This window comes from Gallinula chloropus, assembly GCF_964237585.1.
Source record: "Gallinula chloropus genome assembly, chromosome: 16".
NCBI classification, from domain to species: domain Eukaryota; kingdom Metazoa; phylum Chordata; class Aves; order Gruiformes; family Rallidae; genus Gallinula; species Gallinula chloropus.
Window position 1 is genome coordinate 7,169,932 of NC_140101.1, and position 15,394 is coordinate 7,185,325.

Below are 15,394 nucleotides of genomic sequence, written 5' to 3' on the forward strand. Positions count from 1 at the left end.
ATCCATGGACAACCCCCTAAGATACCAAGGAACAGCAGGGAAAATGCAAGCTCTCCATGCCTTCCCAGCATTCTCTCTCCTTATCCTTTATTTACCTACAGCCTTTACCAGCTTTATAACTTCCCCTGGAATCACAGTGAAACCTTACCAGCTGCCTTTCTCTTCTCTGTAACAAAGCTGTATCCCTACTGTGGCCTCTCTGGAAACCACCACCACCTCCAACACCTGCAGCCTGCACAGAGCAGGTACAGCAGCCACACAAGAGCGACTTTTAAAGTCTCACCAACCAATTAATGAGAATGTGATCATTGCAGCCGAAGTTGCCCTTTACTAGACCTCGCAGCTGGCACTCCCAGCCCAGGCACCGGCGTTCAGGAAAATGAGTTTCCCAGTTCTCCGATGCCATCTGCTGGATGCTTCTCATCATGGGTCAGACCACCACCAGCAATGTTGTCAGTTAGAAATAGGCCTTTTACAGCTGCTTTGGTTTAAATGAAGTTAAGTACATGGACAGTTTACTTTAGCATACCAAATAAGCAGTTTAACTGTCTAGTAAAAAACTCAAGATACCAGCAGCTCCTAAGACTGTAACCTTGAATTACTGAGGTCCCAAACTGCATTGCTCTTAAAGACAGTTTTCAACTAAGAGATGTATCTAATAAAACAGAAAAAGGCAAAACTGAGTCACCTAAATCCACAATACTTATGTCCACTCCCCTCACATAACTAGCCACCTTCTCCCTTTAGCTCCTAAAATAACTGTAATTGGTCAACCCAGAACTGCTCTGGGTAGTTCAATGCCAAACATTTGCCCAACACAGAAAACTATGAGGAGTTCAGAAACACCCACACCTCCTTCAAGGCCCACCTCACCTGACTCACTACAAGCACTGGGTGGCAGGTAGAGCAGCAAAGTTGCTGTGGATACTATATCCATGTTACCTGAGTAGCTGATGTATTCTCTCAGAAAGTAAGAAAAAAAACTCAAACTCCTCCCTGAGGCATAGGCTGGAATTAAAACTGCAATCAGTTAGAAAATAAATGTTAAAAATCTGGTTATAGCCAGGGCATTTGTACCCATGCCATACAACAGAAGGATACAAACCATTGGGTTCTACCCAAGAGAAATGCCAGGGCTGGACAGGACATAGCACAGCTTTGGAGACTCACAGCCATCACAGTGTGTGTATTAAAAGTACTTGTGTTGAGGTATTAGATTTTTCACTCTCAAAGACGGTCTTCTCTAATGGTTATGCTAAACCTTATATGGAACATTAATCAACTTCAACTACATCAGCTACAGTGCTGTGGTTCAGAATTAACAATGCACCAGTGAGGTCCTGTTCAGGTGAGCTGGTCAAGTACCCTACCACAACCCTGTTAAAACTACTTTAGTAGGAGAGAAACCAAGTAGGGGGTTTGTCCATGTGTGAAGAGATGCTATGCAACTGACACAATAGGTAGGTATTAGTCACTTTATAGAAACATACTCATCTCTTGCTCTGATTATCTATAACAATGACTGCAGATTAATATTCAGCAATTCTCTGTCCACAGTGCTTTGGAAAATATCTTAAAAATACGATTTAAGCTAAGATTTAATTTTTAAAGACAAAGTCATAATGAGAAGGTATTTCCATGGAACAGCACATTAATCAAAGCAAGCAAGAGTCCAAAAGCAGAATTACAGTGAGATAGCACATGATTTTTTTTTAAGCATGTAAGGAGTCAGCAAATTTAAAGATTACATTCAACTCCACATAGTGAAGGAAGCATAGTTCCAGGGACTGGTGCTGACATAGCAACACCATCCCTGAGCAATTCTGACATTAGTTTAGGATATTAATGTGGATTTAGAAAAATTATTGTTCAGGAAACTTTGAAGAAGTTATGACTCACCATTCTGTCTTACAGCAGCTTTTATGAGTCAAATACAAAGCAGTAAGTGACTGAACATGACTGTGGTTCCAAAAGCTTCAATACCAACATGAGCTTAAAAGAGCCATCCTTGCTTTCCTGCCAACTTGCTGCCACTCTGTGCTGTGCTAACAGTGTTTATGCTATCTGAGCTAAGATGGAAAGATAAAGGACAGATTTAGTATTTCCAAAAGGACTGCTACAAACACCTAAATAGCATTACAGCTGAGTCCTGCCCTATGCACCACAGAGAAACTTTTACTAAACACCATTACAGCACGAATCAAAACCTCTCCATTTGTTTGTATATATATTAAGTATTTTCATGAGTAGAAAACAAGTCCAAGGAAATTCAATATATGCCTGGCTTTATTACTTTAACACACAATGCAAATACTCCAAATTTGATGCTTTACCAACAGCATGAAGCTAACACTTTCCTAAACAAATAAATATCTGCAATAACCAAAATAAGAAAGCTGTCAATTAAATAGATGGAACCCAAGACAGGAAAGTAAAAAAAAAGAGAAGAGGAAGTGGTGGATTTTTTTTAAATGTAATTGAACAGTGTAATAAAAACATTTAGTAAAACAGAGAGAAGTTGTGTGGTATACTTTGAACACCTTAGCTGTCCTCAGCCTCAAGATTTATGTTATTTCCAAACTTTGCATAGAGCTGAACCTTCAGGTCAGATAACACCCTCTGAATTGATTCCACTCGGGATTCTAATGATTCGATTTCTTCTTGTAAACTTTTCTGAAAAAGAAAAGAACAAACAACTTATGTAAAACAGAGTCATGCTTGTCAGCAATGTCTTAAACAATAAAGACTTTACCAACTGTTTACCAAGTCAGGCTGTACATTAGGGGTCCAAAGGCTAACGTGACCCTGTATACTGACATCGCAGTCATGACTTACCATGCATGCACAGCCCCTCCTCAGAGTATAAATGAAATATGACCTTTAGAAAGCAAAAGGTCCAACAGATGATCTCATTCTGATGCACATCATACTACAGCAGCCAGTACAGTCAAGGAGATCTCTCTTGCCCAGACAAACCTTTGCCTCCTCCAGCATCTCTTGTGTCTCTTCTTGGGAATGACTAATGAAGACATCTCCAATTTGGTAGGGTATCAGAAGAGAATCACCATCGTCGAGCATCATGATGTCATCACATGCATCTTCCAAATTCTGAAGTTGCTTCTATTTACCAAGACACAAGAAAGGTGGTCACTTTGCACTAGGCAAATTATTTCAAAGGACACAACATCCTGCTATCAGTTGAACAATGAACACAGTAAATCTGCATGTTGGGCAAAAATCCTACCCACCAGCATATTGTCAACCTCATGGAACAGTTCTAGTGCTGTGATTGAACATAAGTATTAAATGCAAAGGAGCTGTACCAGCAGAAATTTCTAGTCACTACTCATAATCTGTCATTAACAGGACAGTTAACTGTCCAGACAAGGAAAACACAGCAGGTTTAAATTTCACTACTATCTGATATGCCCTTATATAGGAATTTTTGAGTTTAGCTAGAAAACAGAAAAAAAAAGTAGGTAAGATGGTAAATGCTAATTACCTAATTGCAAAACTATGATTGCTTAAGTCTAGCACCTTAAGCCATCAGAGAAGCATCAATATAAAAAGACAGCATTTTTACTATAGACACCTTAGGCAACGTCATGAGAGAAAACATTGTGATAGTACGAATGTTTTTTTAAAACCTAGTAAGACTTTGTTGAAACACCATGGCTGATGTTGAAGGAAAGTGAATGGATACTAAAAAAAGAAAATTAGAATGGTGTATCCTCTTCAGCATAGCAAAATAAAACCTCCACACTTGTAGTGACAGTCTCTTGTCAACACATCGAAAGAGCAACATAAACAACTGCCTTGTGGGTTCAAGAAGTAATAGATACGAACAATCCTAGGCAAACAATTTTAAGACTACTACCAACAGCCATTATAAATAGACAGACTTCATCAGTGACATTAAAGAGGAATACAGTCCACTGGGGGCTGGATGCGATGGTCTCTTGAGGTCCCTTCCAACCCCTACAACTCTGTGATTCTGCAATACTAGCACCCTTCATTTCACATGACTTCTTTGACAATAACCAGAGAAGGTTAAAGTGGAAAAAGTTTCTAACGTCCCATATTATAACCAAAGCATTGCTTACAGGAACCCTCAGCCCCTACTTGCCATGTTACAGCTGAAAATTAACTCCAAGCAATGAAGAATAAGTGCTATTTGAAGCATATTTACCTTTTTCACTTCTATTTCTTCTTTGAGCTCTGTGATCCTGCTAGTATTTCTTGCAAACTTGTTAATTTTCTGTTGATCTTCAAAAGTAACATTGACATCTTCTGCAGCCTGCAAAGAGAGGTCAAAACAAAGACTTGGTTCCTTGTATTACCTTGAATCTCAGTACAAGATTATCCCTACAAAGCTTCTGAAAAACACATCTTAGGGCATCACACTTCACTCATATGCTTCACTCCTTAAAGCAGCTCCCCAAGGACACAAGCAGTGCCCACATATAGCCAGGCACAGCCCCAAGTAACACCCTGCTATAACAACGGCTGCCCATGACATCCCAGCGCCACAGGCTGTGTCCCTGACAGCTGCACAGAGACCTCCGCTTCGGGGTACCGGGTGACACATCCAGGGGACGCACCAACCACACAGCTGGGCACGAATCAGCTCACAGCCGGCACTACGGAGCTACCGGCAAACTGAACCCACCGACACTGCTCCGACCCACCCGTGTCCTCCACGTCCAGGCCCTGCATGGCCATGAAGGGCTTTGGGCAGCGACCGGGGTGCGCTCAGCCAGGCTTAACACGGCTGGCCTGAGACGGCAGCGCCCTAAGGGAAGGGGCAGTCCCGCCCTAGCCCCGCAGAAGGTTGCTGCCGCGGGCAGCGCTCAGGGAGGCGCCTCCGGGAGCCAGAGACCACGCTGGGGCCCTACGGCCGCGCCACCCCACCACCGAGACGCAGCGCCCAACAGCCCTAAGGCCCACGCTAGGAGAAGGCGGAGGAACTGCGCTCTCCTCCGGGGGGGAAACCAGCGGGAGAGGGAAAAGCCGAGCAAAGAAACTACCCCACCGCGCCCTCCTCCCGCACTCACCGCTTTCTTCATGGTGGCGGCCATGTCGGGAGGGCCGAACTACCCGCTCTCCCTGCAGAGGAGGGGCCGCTGGCACGGGAAAGACCCAAAAAAACGCCCAGCAGCAGCGGCCTTGCACAGCTCAGGCCTTCTCCCTCTCTTCACCACCCCAGCCTGAGCAGCTGCCCAGAAAACACCCCCAAACCCTACAACAATCCACAACCCACCCTGCAGCACTTGGTACGTCCCGTTTAAAGGGGAAGAGACCCGGCTCCGCCCCTGGCAGACAGAAATAAACCCCGCGCTGGCTGCAGCTCTCCTGTATTAGCGCCAGGCGGAGCCGCAGGACGGCCCAGCAGCCACAGGCCCGGCAGGCGGGTAGTGAGCGCCCGGCCGGGTGCGCGCATCTTCTGAGGAAGAGCGGCTCTGGAGCGGGAAGCGGGGCCGGTCAGGCAGTGTCCCGACAGAGGCTGGAACTGGGGACTCCTGTGAGCTGCCCGCAACTCTCGCCGGCCGAAGCAGGCGCCTTGCTGGCGGCGAAGTTCAGGCTCAGGTTGCAGTGGAGGGACGAGAACAAGTAACTCTTCTGAAGAGGCTGGCTGACAGCTCCTAAGCAGGACCAGGGATAGCTGGCATTTAGACTGTGTAATTGTCTCCACATGCTCAAGTTTATTTAGCTTCCCACAGCTACAAAACAAACCCCCAACCCAGCCACTGTAACATTTCACAACTGTTTCACAACAGGCCTGGTCCTGTGTGTTCCTGGTGCCTGGCTGCGGGGCACACAGCCCCCTCCCAAAAGCTGGGCCCTTGATGGATGGGCATTTGTGAATGTTCAGCGAGGGCTCAAAGCCAGCAGCACCTGTGAAGGTGTGAGTGCAGTGTGGGCTGGCCTGGCCCCTGCTCCTGCCTACAGTGTCAGAGGCTCCATGAGCTCTGTCTTGGGTCTGCCAAAACCTTCTAGAGGAATGATCTGCATCTCTGGTACCCACAAGTTTTTAATAATCTAAATATGCCTCAGCTACAAAGATTTCCGAGTGATATGTTGTTGTGCCAGCATCAGGTGGGGATGGCAACAAGCCTGAGGTGTGAGATTCTGAAAGGTGCTTGAAAATAACTTCAGGTGTTTTACTGTGATTCATCTTTCTGCTACGCCCTCCTGTGAGCTGCAGCTGAAAGTCATTAAGAGTTAGACACAAAGTGCCTGGGTACAGCGAGTCCATGGCCCTGGACAGTGTGCTTTTAAAGTGTCTGGTCTGGAAAAGAATTTGGAAAGCTGGGTTAGAGTTTGCAGCTCGCTGAGCAGTGTCTGGGGAGGGCTTGGATCTCCAGAGAAAAACCAGACAGCCCTGAGAGCAAGGAACTGTTTAGGGTCAGCACGTTCAGTCCCAGGCAGCCAAAACTGCTGAACCTTTTCTCAGAGCTGCCGAGAATTGCCACCATCAGTTTGGAGTCCAAAGATCAAAACCATTTCCGGAAAGCAAAATGTATAACCTTTATTTCTCAAGCTGTGCTTCAAAAAGCCCAATACCCTGACTGCACGCAATGGTTCTTGTTCTTCAAACACTTATTTGTGATATGGGAAGCTGATGTACCGTTCCCTGCTGCCTGGTGGCATCCAAATTCATGTCTGCCACCACTCTCCCAGCGTCTGAACCATAAATAACTGTATGTTATCCAGTGACTGGTTAAATGAGCAATATAGGAACAACCAGGGGAACAGGGTGCTAGTGTTTGCTTTTGTTAGAACACCTTGTTGCTGAGGTAGAACCCGGTCCTGCCACTGCAGGAGAATCCTTGCTCCACACTAGCTCATGCAAGTCCATTCCAAAGGAGATCCATGGAGAGCAATTGAAGACAACACCCAACAGGAGCATGACTGTATGTTTTAAAAGCTTCCTATTAATTTGCTGCAATTAAGCATTACTGGGACAAGATGAAATACAGCATGCTCCCTTCAAGTCTTAGCAACACATGTACTAACACCGTTCTCTCTCAGCCTTGGCTTTGTCCATCGCAGATGGAAAGAGTATAGCAGCCCTACAGCTTGCAGGAATGAAAAGATTGGGTTACCGCTTTGTTACTTATGGAGATGGAGCTTCCCCCAACGGTATTCAGCTTCATTTCGTAGCAGAGCTGGTTTGGGAGCTCTCTTTCAGTTAACTGCTTTGTGTTGAATAACTGTAAGAAAGTCACAACTACTTGTGGGCAAGATTGCAGCTTGTTTGTAGCTTTAAAATTAGTTGGCTTTCAGAGCTATCAAAATATTCTGGACTGGATATTTAATGAATGAAAAAATTCTGGTTTGGGGGTTTTTTTAGTGAACTGAATGACTGCTCATTTCCAAGCTCCTGTTTGGAAACTGGTAGAGTTTACTGGTAGAAAAAACAGAACAGAAAAGAAAATAATTGTATGCCCCTTAGGCTTACTGTTACATTTTATTTTGGTGCATAATCAGCTATCTTAGCTCTCCTTCAAGATCCTACTAGGAAAGGATACAGTCGAACCCATAGTTATTTCCATGGGTGGATTAACTGAATAATACATGTTAGGTCCGAGCCAATGTAATTTCCTTCAAGAGAAAAGGAGTGGATTTCATAAGAATTTGATGGCTTGGAGGCTTTGAAAATAAATCTTTTTCTCCCACACGCTCAGGCAAGATTTGTGGTGCGAGCATGTTGCCAAGAGTAACTTACTGTAGACCTTACTTATGTAGATAAAAGTGAAAACAGTGCACGAGTGCAAACATCCAGTGGTGGAGTAAGATAAACTCATTGAACTCGGTGACCTCATTTCTCTTTCAGTTGCATAAAAGGACTTGCTCTTTCTTGTACTGGTCCTCGTTGTTGTTGGGAGTGTCGTTAGCTTCACCTTGCACTTCGGTGGGATCCCTTCCACGGTGTGTGTAACCCCCACACCCTTCATCTTACATCTCCTTTATGGTTCTTTTTCACATTTTCATTCCATGTTACTTGCTGTAGCCTTTTGCAACACAGCTCACTTCCCATGCTCCTTGCTGCCTGAGTTGTTTTGAATTACCAAACTCTTTACCCTTTTCCCTGAAGTTACACAGAGCTCTTTTCTCAGTCTTGGAGCATCTTGAAACACCCACACATCAACAATGTTTGTTAATACAAGACACATTAGAAATGCAGAGGGCTTAATGGAGATAAAGTGCTTGGTTTATCTAGATTTACCCTTTATGAAGTGGATCACTGTTAGCAAAAGTTGAACAAAGTTGTACTATTTTAATTGTGCCATTATGTCCAAGGGATATGGCCTCCACATCGCAGAGGCACAGAGCGAGCAGTAGTGTGGCATTTCTGGTATTGGACAGCCTGACTTACTGTGGTATAAAATCCCCTACATCAGAATGCCCCTGCAGCCCCTTCTTGTGCCAGCATTGCACGGGGAATGGAGGTTGAGGGAAAACTATCTCCTTTTAAGAGTGTTTTTCTTTTCCAAAAAGATATGCCAGCTCTTAGTGAATCAGGTGTTAACTATTTACATGGCAGATGCCCCTTAGTTTTCATTCTCTTGTGGTGTGGGGAAAGGGAAGCAGATTTTCTCCCATTTCTATCCTTGCTCTTTCAGAGAAAGAAAACTCCTCCTGCTAGTCCAAAGCAACTTCACCGTTTCATCATTCAAGCCCTGCTCATGTTCATGTATATCCAGCATTAGAGCTATTAAATTGCACTAGCTCCTTTCTGCAAGTCATCCCAATAAGCATCCTCCTCTGTGAAGGAAAATTCTCTTTTCCCTCGATCTGCAGCATCAGCAGGAGCCATGAAGCCACAGGGAGTTTCTGTTGGCTGTGCCTGGGATAGAAGCTGGAGATTCCCTTTTGCTGGGAATTCCCTTTATGGTGAAGCACAGCAGAAGACCTTACTCCACCTTTGTGTAAGCATTGTGCTTTCTAATACCATTATTCTGGGCCAGTTTATTTAAAATAAAGGGTTATCTCTGTAGCCTTGCCCTTCCTCACCAGTACTTGGCATCTCAGTATGAGCAGGGAACACAGCCATGTCTTTCTGTTACTCCACAATCCACCCTGTTCCAGAAATGTTTCTAGCTGGGGGAACATCTCTCAGTTTGCTGGGAACTTTCTGTGACCCGTACTGAAACTCTGCATAAGGCCTACAACTGCAGCATCACACTTGCTCTGTTTTCACTTTTGTGGTTCCCCTCAAGAAGAACTGCTCACAAGCTGCCTGAGATAAGGTCTTCAGTTACACCTGCACACATAGAAATCATTTCCTTTTGAGGAGCAGCACTGTCAGTGCTGGTTTCAAAAATCAGTATGTATTTCTTGAAAAATGCACATTATAAAATCTCATTCCCTCTTTAACCATCATCCTGCTGGACTCTCTTCTCATAAAGCCTCACAGATTTATTTGCCATGGAATCTGGAGCTCTAAACTCACAGCAGGTCTGTGGGTACTGTGCCCTGGCTGTGGTGTTACTCAGCATTTTTTAATCTGCACACGTTTGTCTTTTTTTTTTCTTGGGGGATGTTTTTTGTGGGGGGAGTTTCCAGCAGTTTTGGAGAAGAGTTTTCCTCAGGAGGAATCACGTGTGTTCATTTGATACTTTACCAAACAGAGCAATAAACATATTAAATGTTTTCCCAAGGGCAGCAGTTGCATTCAGTAGTCATGCATCTGAGGAAACGAAACTCTTCCCTAGAGAGGTCTGTGGCCAGCCATCTGAGCTGAAATAAACAGCAGGATTTCAGGCAAAGGCTTTGTCTGATGAAGGACTGATGCAGTCTGCTCTAATCCCTCCAAAAGCAATGAATAGGAGTAACCAGGATGTGGCCCAGGGGGTATTGAGTTCAGCAAAGCATAGCCCAAGTGCCTTTTGGCTGACTAATGGTAAAAGGAGATTGAGTTTTCATATTTTCTTACAGCTCTAGTGAAGACAATAGAAGCAAAACACACTCAGTTCACAAAAATTCACTAGTTAAAGTTCAGACTCATCTCTCTGTGGTTTTGCAGATGTACTGCTGGGTTAATACTATCTTTTACATATCTCTTAGAGCTTTCATCAGAAAATACTCTAACAGCCTCAGACATGGGTTGTTTCACACACCCCCTCCCTGGGAAGAAACAGCAGTGCTCCATAATAATAAACAGACTTTTAAAATCTCTTATTTATTTGTCATTTCTAGAGAAATATGAGACTAGGTATTATTACCAAATCATGGGCAAGCTGAAGACAGTACTACTAATTAGCACTCCTCCTCTCTGCACACTTGCAGACGGCTGTAGCCGTGATGGAGGATGTCAGACAGCTGCAAACAGCACAGAACCTACTACCAGCAGGTCCTGGCCTGGCTGGAGGAGACACTGCTTACTGAGTCCCCAACGTAACCTCCTAAACCTCCTAAACTATACCTTTCCTGTATATTGGCAAGAGCTCAAGATGCTGAACTCATGAGACCATCACCTGTTGTCTGGTATTACAGGGGAATTTAGAGATCAGATATTAATATCTGTGAAACTCTAATTCTAGAAATACAATACCATGAAAGACTATATTCACACAGTTGTGCTCTATGGGATTTTATAACAATGTGTCAGTGTAGGAAAGATAAGATAAATATTTGTTATTACAAGATAAATGGAAGAGAATTGTGCAAGAACAATACTGTTACTGCCTTGTCTTTGACAGCCTGGCTAGCAGCATCTCAGGGAAATAGAGCCTTCAGATTTTTAATGAGTAACAAGAATCCATTTGCTTACATAAAACTTGGCATGAGTTTTACCTCAGCAGAAGTGCATCCATCAGACCAAAAGTAATCTGTGCAAACATTACAGGCTTAATTGACAAATCCAGTAAATTGCCTGAGTTTGAGGTTGATTCAAGTGATCGTATAACCAGCTTTAGCAGATTCTCTCAAGAAGTCATATAACAATTATTTTTTCCAGGCAATTAAGAAACAGTCACAAAACTAAAACCTTCAGATTCATAAACATAGATCTTCCTTTAGGTTTCAGGTGCTGTTTGAGTTAAAGTGATACTCAATGTTTCTTGCTTCTGAAAGTTTTCCTTGCTTTTGGCAAACAGCCTTTGTCACTTACATCGTAGAGCTCATAATACCACTAGAACTGAAAATACTCCCATCATTTTTCAGTACCATAACACAAACACTACTGTGCATGTTAACTGCATGTGAAAATGGCAACTGCACATGCACAATGTCTTAGCAGAAGGTTAAATGTTTAATTGCACAGAAAAATTAGTACAAACATACACGATTGCTCTTAAGAACACTGTTTCTGGAAGTGGAGCTAAACTCAAAATTCATTTCCCATGGGAACTTCACAAGAGTTTCTGTCTCAGAACACAGATAACTGCATACATTCATTGTGGCAGGGGCAGAAGCTGTTAGGGTTTTTACTGCTGGAAACATAAGTACATAAATACCTATAAAATTTAAGTGCCTTTTGGATTTGGGATGCCTGAGAATCTGTGTTTTGAACTGGGTAGAGATCTCACGCATCCTGTCTCCAGGTGACATGGCAAACTTTGGCTCCTTTGGCCTGAGTCTTGGACAGAACTTGACAAGCTAAATGCTTCTTTAGACTTGATGCAGAATCTTTCACGGTTCCTCCTAATACTCCCCAGGACCCTCCTGCCCTCCTCACTGTTAGGATCAGTTAGTAAAAGTATCCTAGATATCATGGAGTTAGACAGGAATGCTGCAGGTCTCACATGAAGTGGACGCAAACTGGACTGATTCTTAGATACATCATGGAAAGCCACTAAGACCACCACAGAAGAGGGGAAAAAATGGAATGAAACAGTAATTTATGATTCTATAAGCTTTTGCTGATACTGCTAAACTAAAATTCCTCAATATAGACTGGATCTAAAAGCAGGGTGCTTCCTTGTCATGGATCATTGGGCACCATAAGAGGGTTAAGTCACCCTGCTCAAGTGGTGAGGAAAATACTGTTTACCTTACACCTTTTTGTGTCCTCTGAGATTTTCTTTGCATAACATCATGTTATGCTGGTAACATCAGTAATAAATTGACACTTGTCTTTTTACACTGTCACAATTGTACATAATTCTTTTGTGGTAAATAACCAAGCTACATCCCTGCTCAAGACAAATGTATAGTTAGGTTGTGCATGAAGGCTGCCAGTCATTGCAGAGCAGAGAAAGATGGGATGGGTGGCAAGAGGAGAAAGACAGGTTATGGACATGTGGGAGAAACTGGGCTGAGAGAAGCAACAGGGCTTGTCCTGTACGAGCTTAGCATGAAGGTACCCACCCGCGATTCTTGCTCAATCACAAAGTCATGATTCCAGTAGACACTCAGGAGCCACCCTGAGGGATTCGGTTCATGCTGAGTTCCCTCAGTTTCCCATGGGAGTGTTGGAAACTGGTAAAGAGAAACCAGGACCTCCAGTATCACCTTCCATGGCACAACACCCATGAGTGAAACTCCCACCTGCTGAAGGTGAACCATATGCTTTGAAAAATGAGATATTCAAGAGATTCCTAAATGCTACTGCTTTCTAAATGACATGTGCCTCTCCACAGTGCTGTGTGGAAGGAGAAGAAAGCTTCTAGACTTCTGTCAGTTCTATCCAAAGAGAAAAAACTTAGCCTGGGCCAGTAACTCATTCTTGCAGCATCTTAGCACTCAAGTCCTTTGCTACAACTCCCTTCCCTGCTTGAGAAGGACAAGATTGCTGAAAGAGGCAAGAAGTTGAAAAAGCCCAGAGAGTGGTTCCAGTTATCAGAAGAAAAGGGAAGAACAAATCAGGTCCAGGGCATTCCCAAGCTGACTGTCAGAACATCTTGTTATGAACATCAATTTCTTGCTCTGTGCTCCTGACTTCTCCCTGACTTGATCCCTCTGTAAGCTTCACCTCTCTAGAGAATGAAGTATGTGTGGACCATTGCTTTTTCTCATGTAAAGCAGATAATAAATATTTATTCACAGAAAAGATGGTTCAACTGTTTATTTTTAAGTAATTAAAATTTAAGTCAAGAAATCTCTCAATTTTCTTGAACCGTCTACTGGCTTAATTAGAGACTCTTTCAATAGTTGAATGTCGCAATGTTTATTGCAGAGGTAGATATCTCAAACAGGTCATGGCCAGCTAGAAGATTCCTTGGCTGGTGGAGTTTGAGCTGTTCACCTACCTTTCTGTTTTTCTGGATCCCTCTGGAAGGACTGCCTTGTTCTCAGCTTGCTCTGCAGACCTTTTTCCCCACGCTGCTACTCTTGCCTTCTAGGAGTGTAATCATCTAGCAGTCAGTGAGATCAGAAGACTGTAATGTTCAAAAGACTAGTGTTTGGGTAAAAAATATAATGAAGATTTCTTTTGCTTTCATTTTACAGTGAGTGTAGAACAACTTTTGAGATCTCAATTTTTCAAATGCATTTCAGTTTCTCTTCTGTAGAATGGGAATTACTGTACTTTCCCATTTCCTAAGCTGAGGCTTAATTTGTCAGTATTTATCAAACCTTAAGATTCTTAGCTGGAAAGAGATGTAGGACTAAAAGCATATAAACAAACACAGGCAAAAAAACCTGGAACAACAACTTTGTGTCTTGACACAAGAGTTTACAAGTCACATTCAGCTTGTCTTCCCCAGAGTTGTGAAATACCTTCCTATGGCTGGGATACTCCCTGTGTACTCTATCCATTCTCCTATAGCACTTTTATTGTAGCATTTCAGAAAACACAAGAGACTTCAAAAGCATTTTTTAGGGCCAAAAATAGCCAAAAGCTTTTCCCAAGAAGGAGAAAGAGTAGAGGTCAGGAGATGGGAATTGTGGAATATGTCACAAAGCAAACCTCCTGGATTTACAAGTATTAAGGAGGGAAATCCACTACCAATCTAAACCCCTTTACCTCTCAGGAGCTATTTTGGTAATACTTGGTGTATTTGAAGTGCACTGTATGAAAAGCAGACAGATCACTTTGCCCAAACTCCATGCTTTTGATAGGTTTTACAACAGATTGGAAGTTCACCTCTTGTGTTTCAGTGAGATTTCCAAGCACACCTCAGTCCATTAAATCCTGGTGAGGCGTCCTTAGCGGGATGGATTTCCAAGCTTTATGTAAAGAATGTGTTACTATTGTTTCCTAAGAGGTAGGATTAGCAATTACTTCTGCTTAGGAAGCAGCTCTAAAACTTGGACTTCAGGAACTGATTAAATACTGGGGTGATGAAAAAGACAGGCTGCAGTACAGCCTTTCTGTGCCCCTGCCGCAGCCCGACACATCTTCTACTGAAGCATCACACTGGCAGAGTGTTTTTAAAGGGAAAAATCTCTCCTGACATCTGAGAATGCAGAAATCAAAACGCTTTTTTTTTTTTTCTGTAGCAGAAGGGAAGCATAGAAGGATATGTATCATAAGCTGTTTAGTTTTGATCTTTAGATATTTCCTGGTCTTTGACCTAAAAATGCTCCTTGCCATTGCTCAGAAGTGAAGAGGGCTTTTTACTCACTCACAGTTGTCATTAGCTGTTACAATTATTAGAAATTATTGGTAAGCCTTGTGGATAGACATCTGTGGGATGACAGTGACATCTTCAATGCTACAGGTGCCTTGGTGGAGTGATACTCTTGTGAGGACCTGCCCTCAAATTTCAGTTCAAGAACCCTGTCACTTGTGTTGCTTTACTCTAAGACAACCCTTGATATGTACTAAAGGTCACAAGAAAAGATCTTGCTGAAAATTAAAGGCTTGTTTTTGAGATCTCCTGAAAGGGAGGGGAGGAAGAAGTGAAGGCTGAAAATGCCCTTAGAACCGCACTTTACCAGAAATTGAGGCAATCATTAGCTCTCTCAGCTCCGGCCTGAGCTGAGCTACAAATACACCAGCTTTCCTGCCAGAGAGTTACATCACGGCCACAGAAGTTAAATAAAACTTTTTTCCATTCTGTCATTTAAAAACAACTTAATTGAGAAGATTTCGTATTAACAGGATGGTTTCTTCTCCATCGCAGTGACAAACACGGAAAAACTGACCTGTGCCCAGTTTAGTCTTGACTTGCCTTTTCCAGGCTCTTTTCTAAAGAGATCGTTTCACAGGCACTAGGCTGTGACCCTTTAAATGAGTTCGTTTTCATTCCTTAAATAGACAGGTGTCCACAGGGCACACAAATTGTCTCCTCTTCTCTGATTTCTCAGAAGAACTTCTCATCGAATGAAGCCCCAACCCCACTGGGTCTACAAAGACAGCAAGGTGTCTTTTCAAGTAGAACTGACTCAAAGAAATCACAAAAAAGTCAACATCTTGTGTTTCCCTAGAAAAGAAAAATTTGCAAGCCTTTGAATCTGCTTTAGTCTCAAAGCCCACCTAGAAAGTGCTCGGATCTTGTGGCCC

At 43.2% G+C, this 15,394-nt stretch overlaps 1 protein-coding gene across 1 annotated transcript; it reads right to left on the minus strand.

Moving 5' to 3' along the window:
• Positions 1 to 2,268: 2,268 nt before the first annotated feature.
• PFDN4 (prefoldin subunit 4) lies at positions 2,269 to 5,100 on the minus strand. Its single transcript, XM_084271433.1, has 4 exons — positions 5,055 to 5,100; positions 4,190 to 4,297; positions 2,977 to 3,120; positions 2,269 to 2,673 (listed from the first exon to the last, which is right to left on the minus strand). The coding sequence occupies exons 1-4, from the start codon at positions 5,076 to 5,078 to the stop codon at positions 2,542 to 2,544; spliced, it is 408 nt and encodes a 135-aa protein (XP_084127559.1). The 5' UTR covers positions 5,079 to 5,100; the 3' UTR covers positions 2,269 to 2,541.
• Positions 5,101 to 15,394: the final 10,294 nt, after the last annotated feature.

Excerpts from the sequence above, each read along its gene's own strand:
- PFDN4 (XM_084271433.1), bottom strand. The coding sequence starts at position 5,078 with ATGGCCGCCACCATGAAGAAAGCG. Across the intron at positions 3,121-4,189 it reads AAGAAATAGAAGTGAAAAAG|AAGCAACTTCAGAATTTGGA; the intron begins GTAAATATGCTT and ends CTTGGTAAATAG. Across the intron at positions 2,674-2,976 it reads AGATGCTGGAGGAGGCAAAG|AAAAGTTTACAAGAAGAAAT; the intron begins GTTTGTCTGGGC and ends TTTCTTTTTCAG.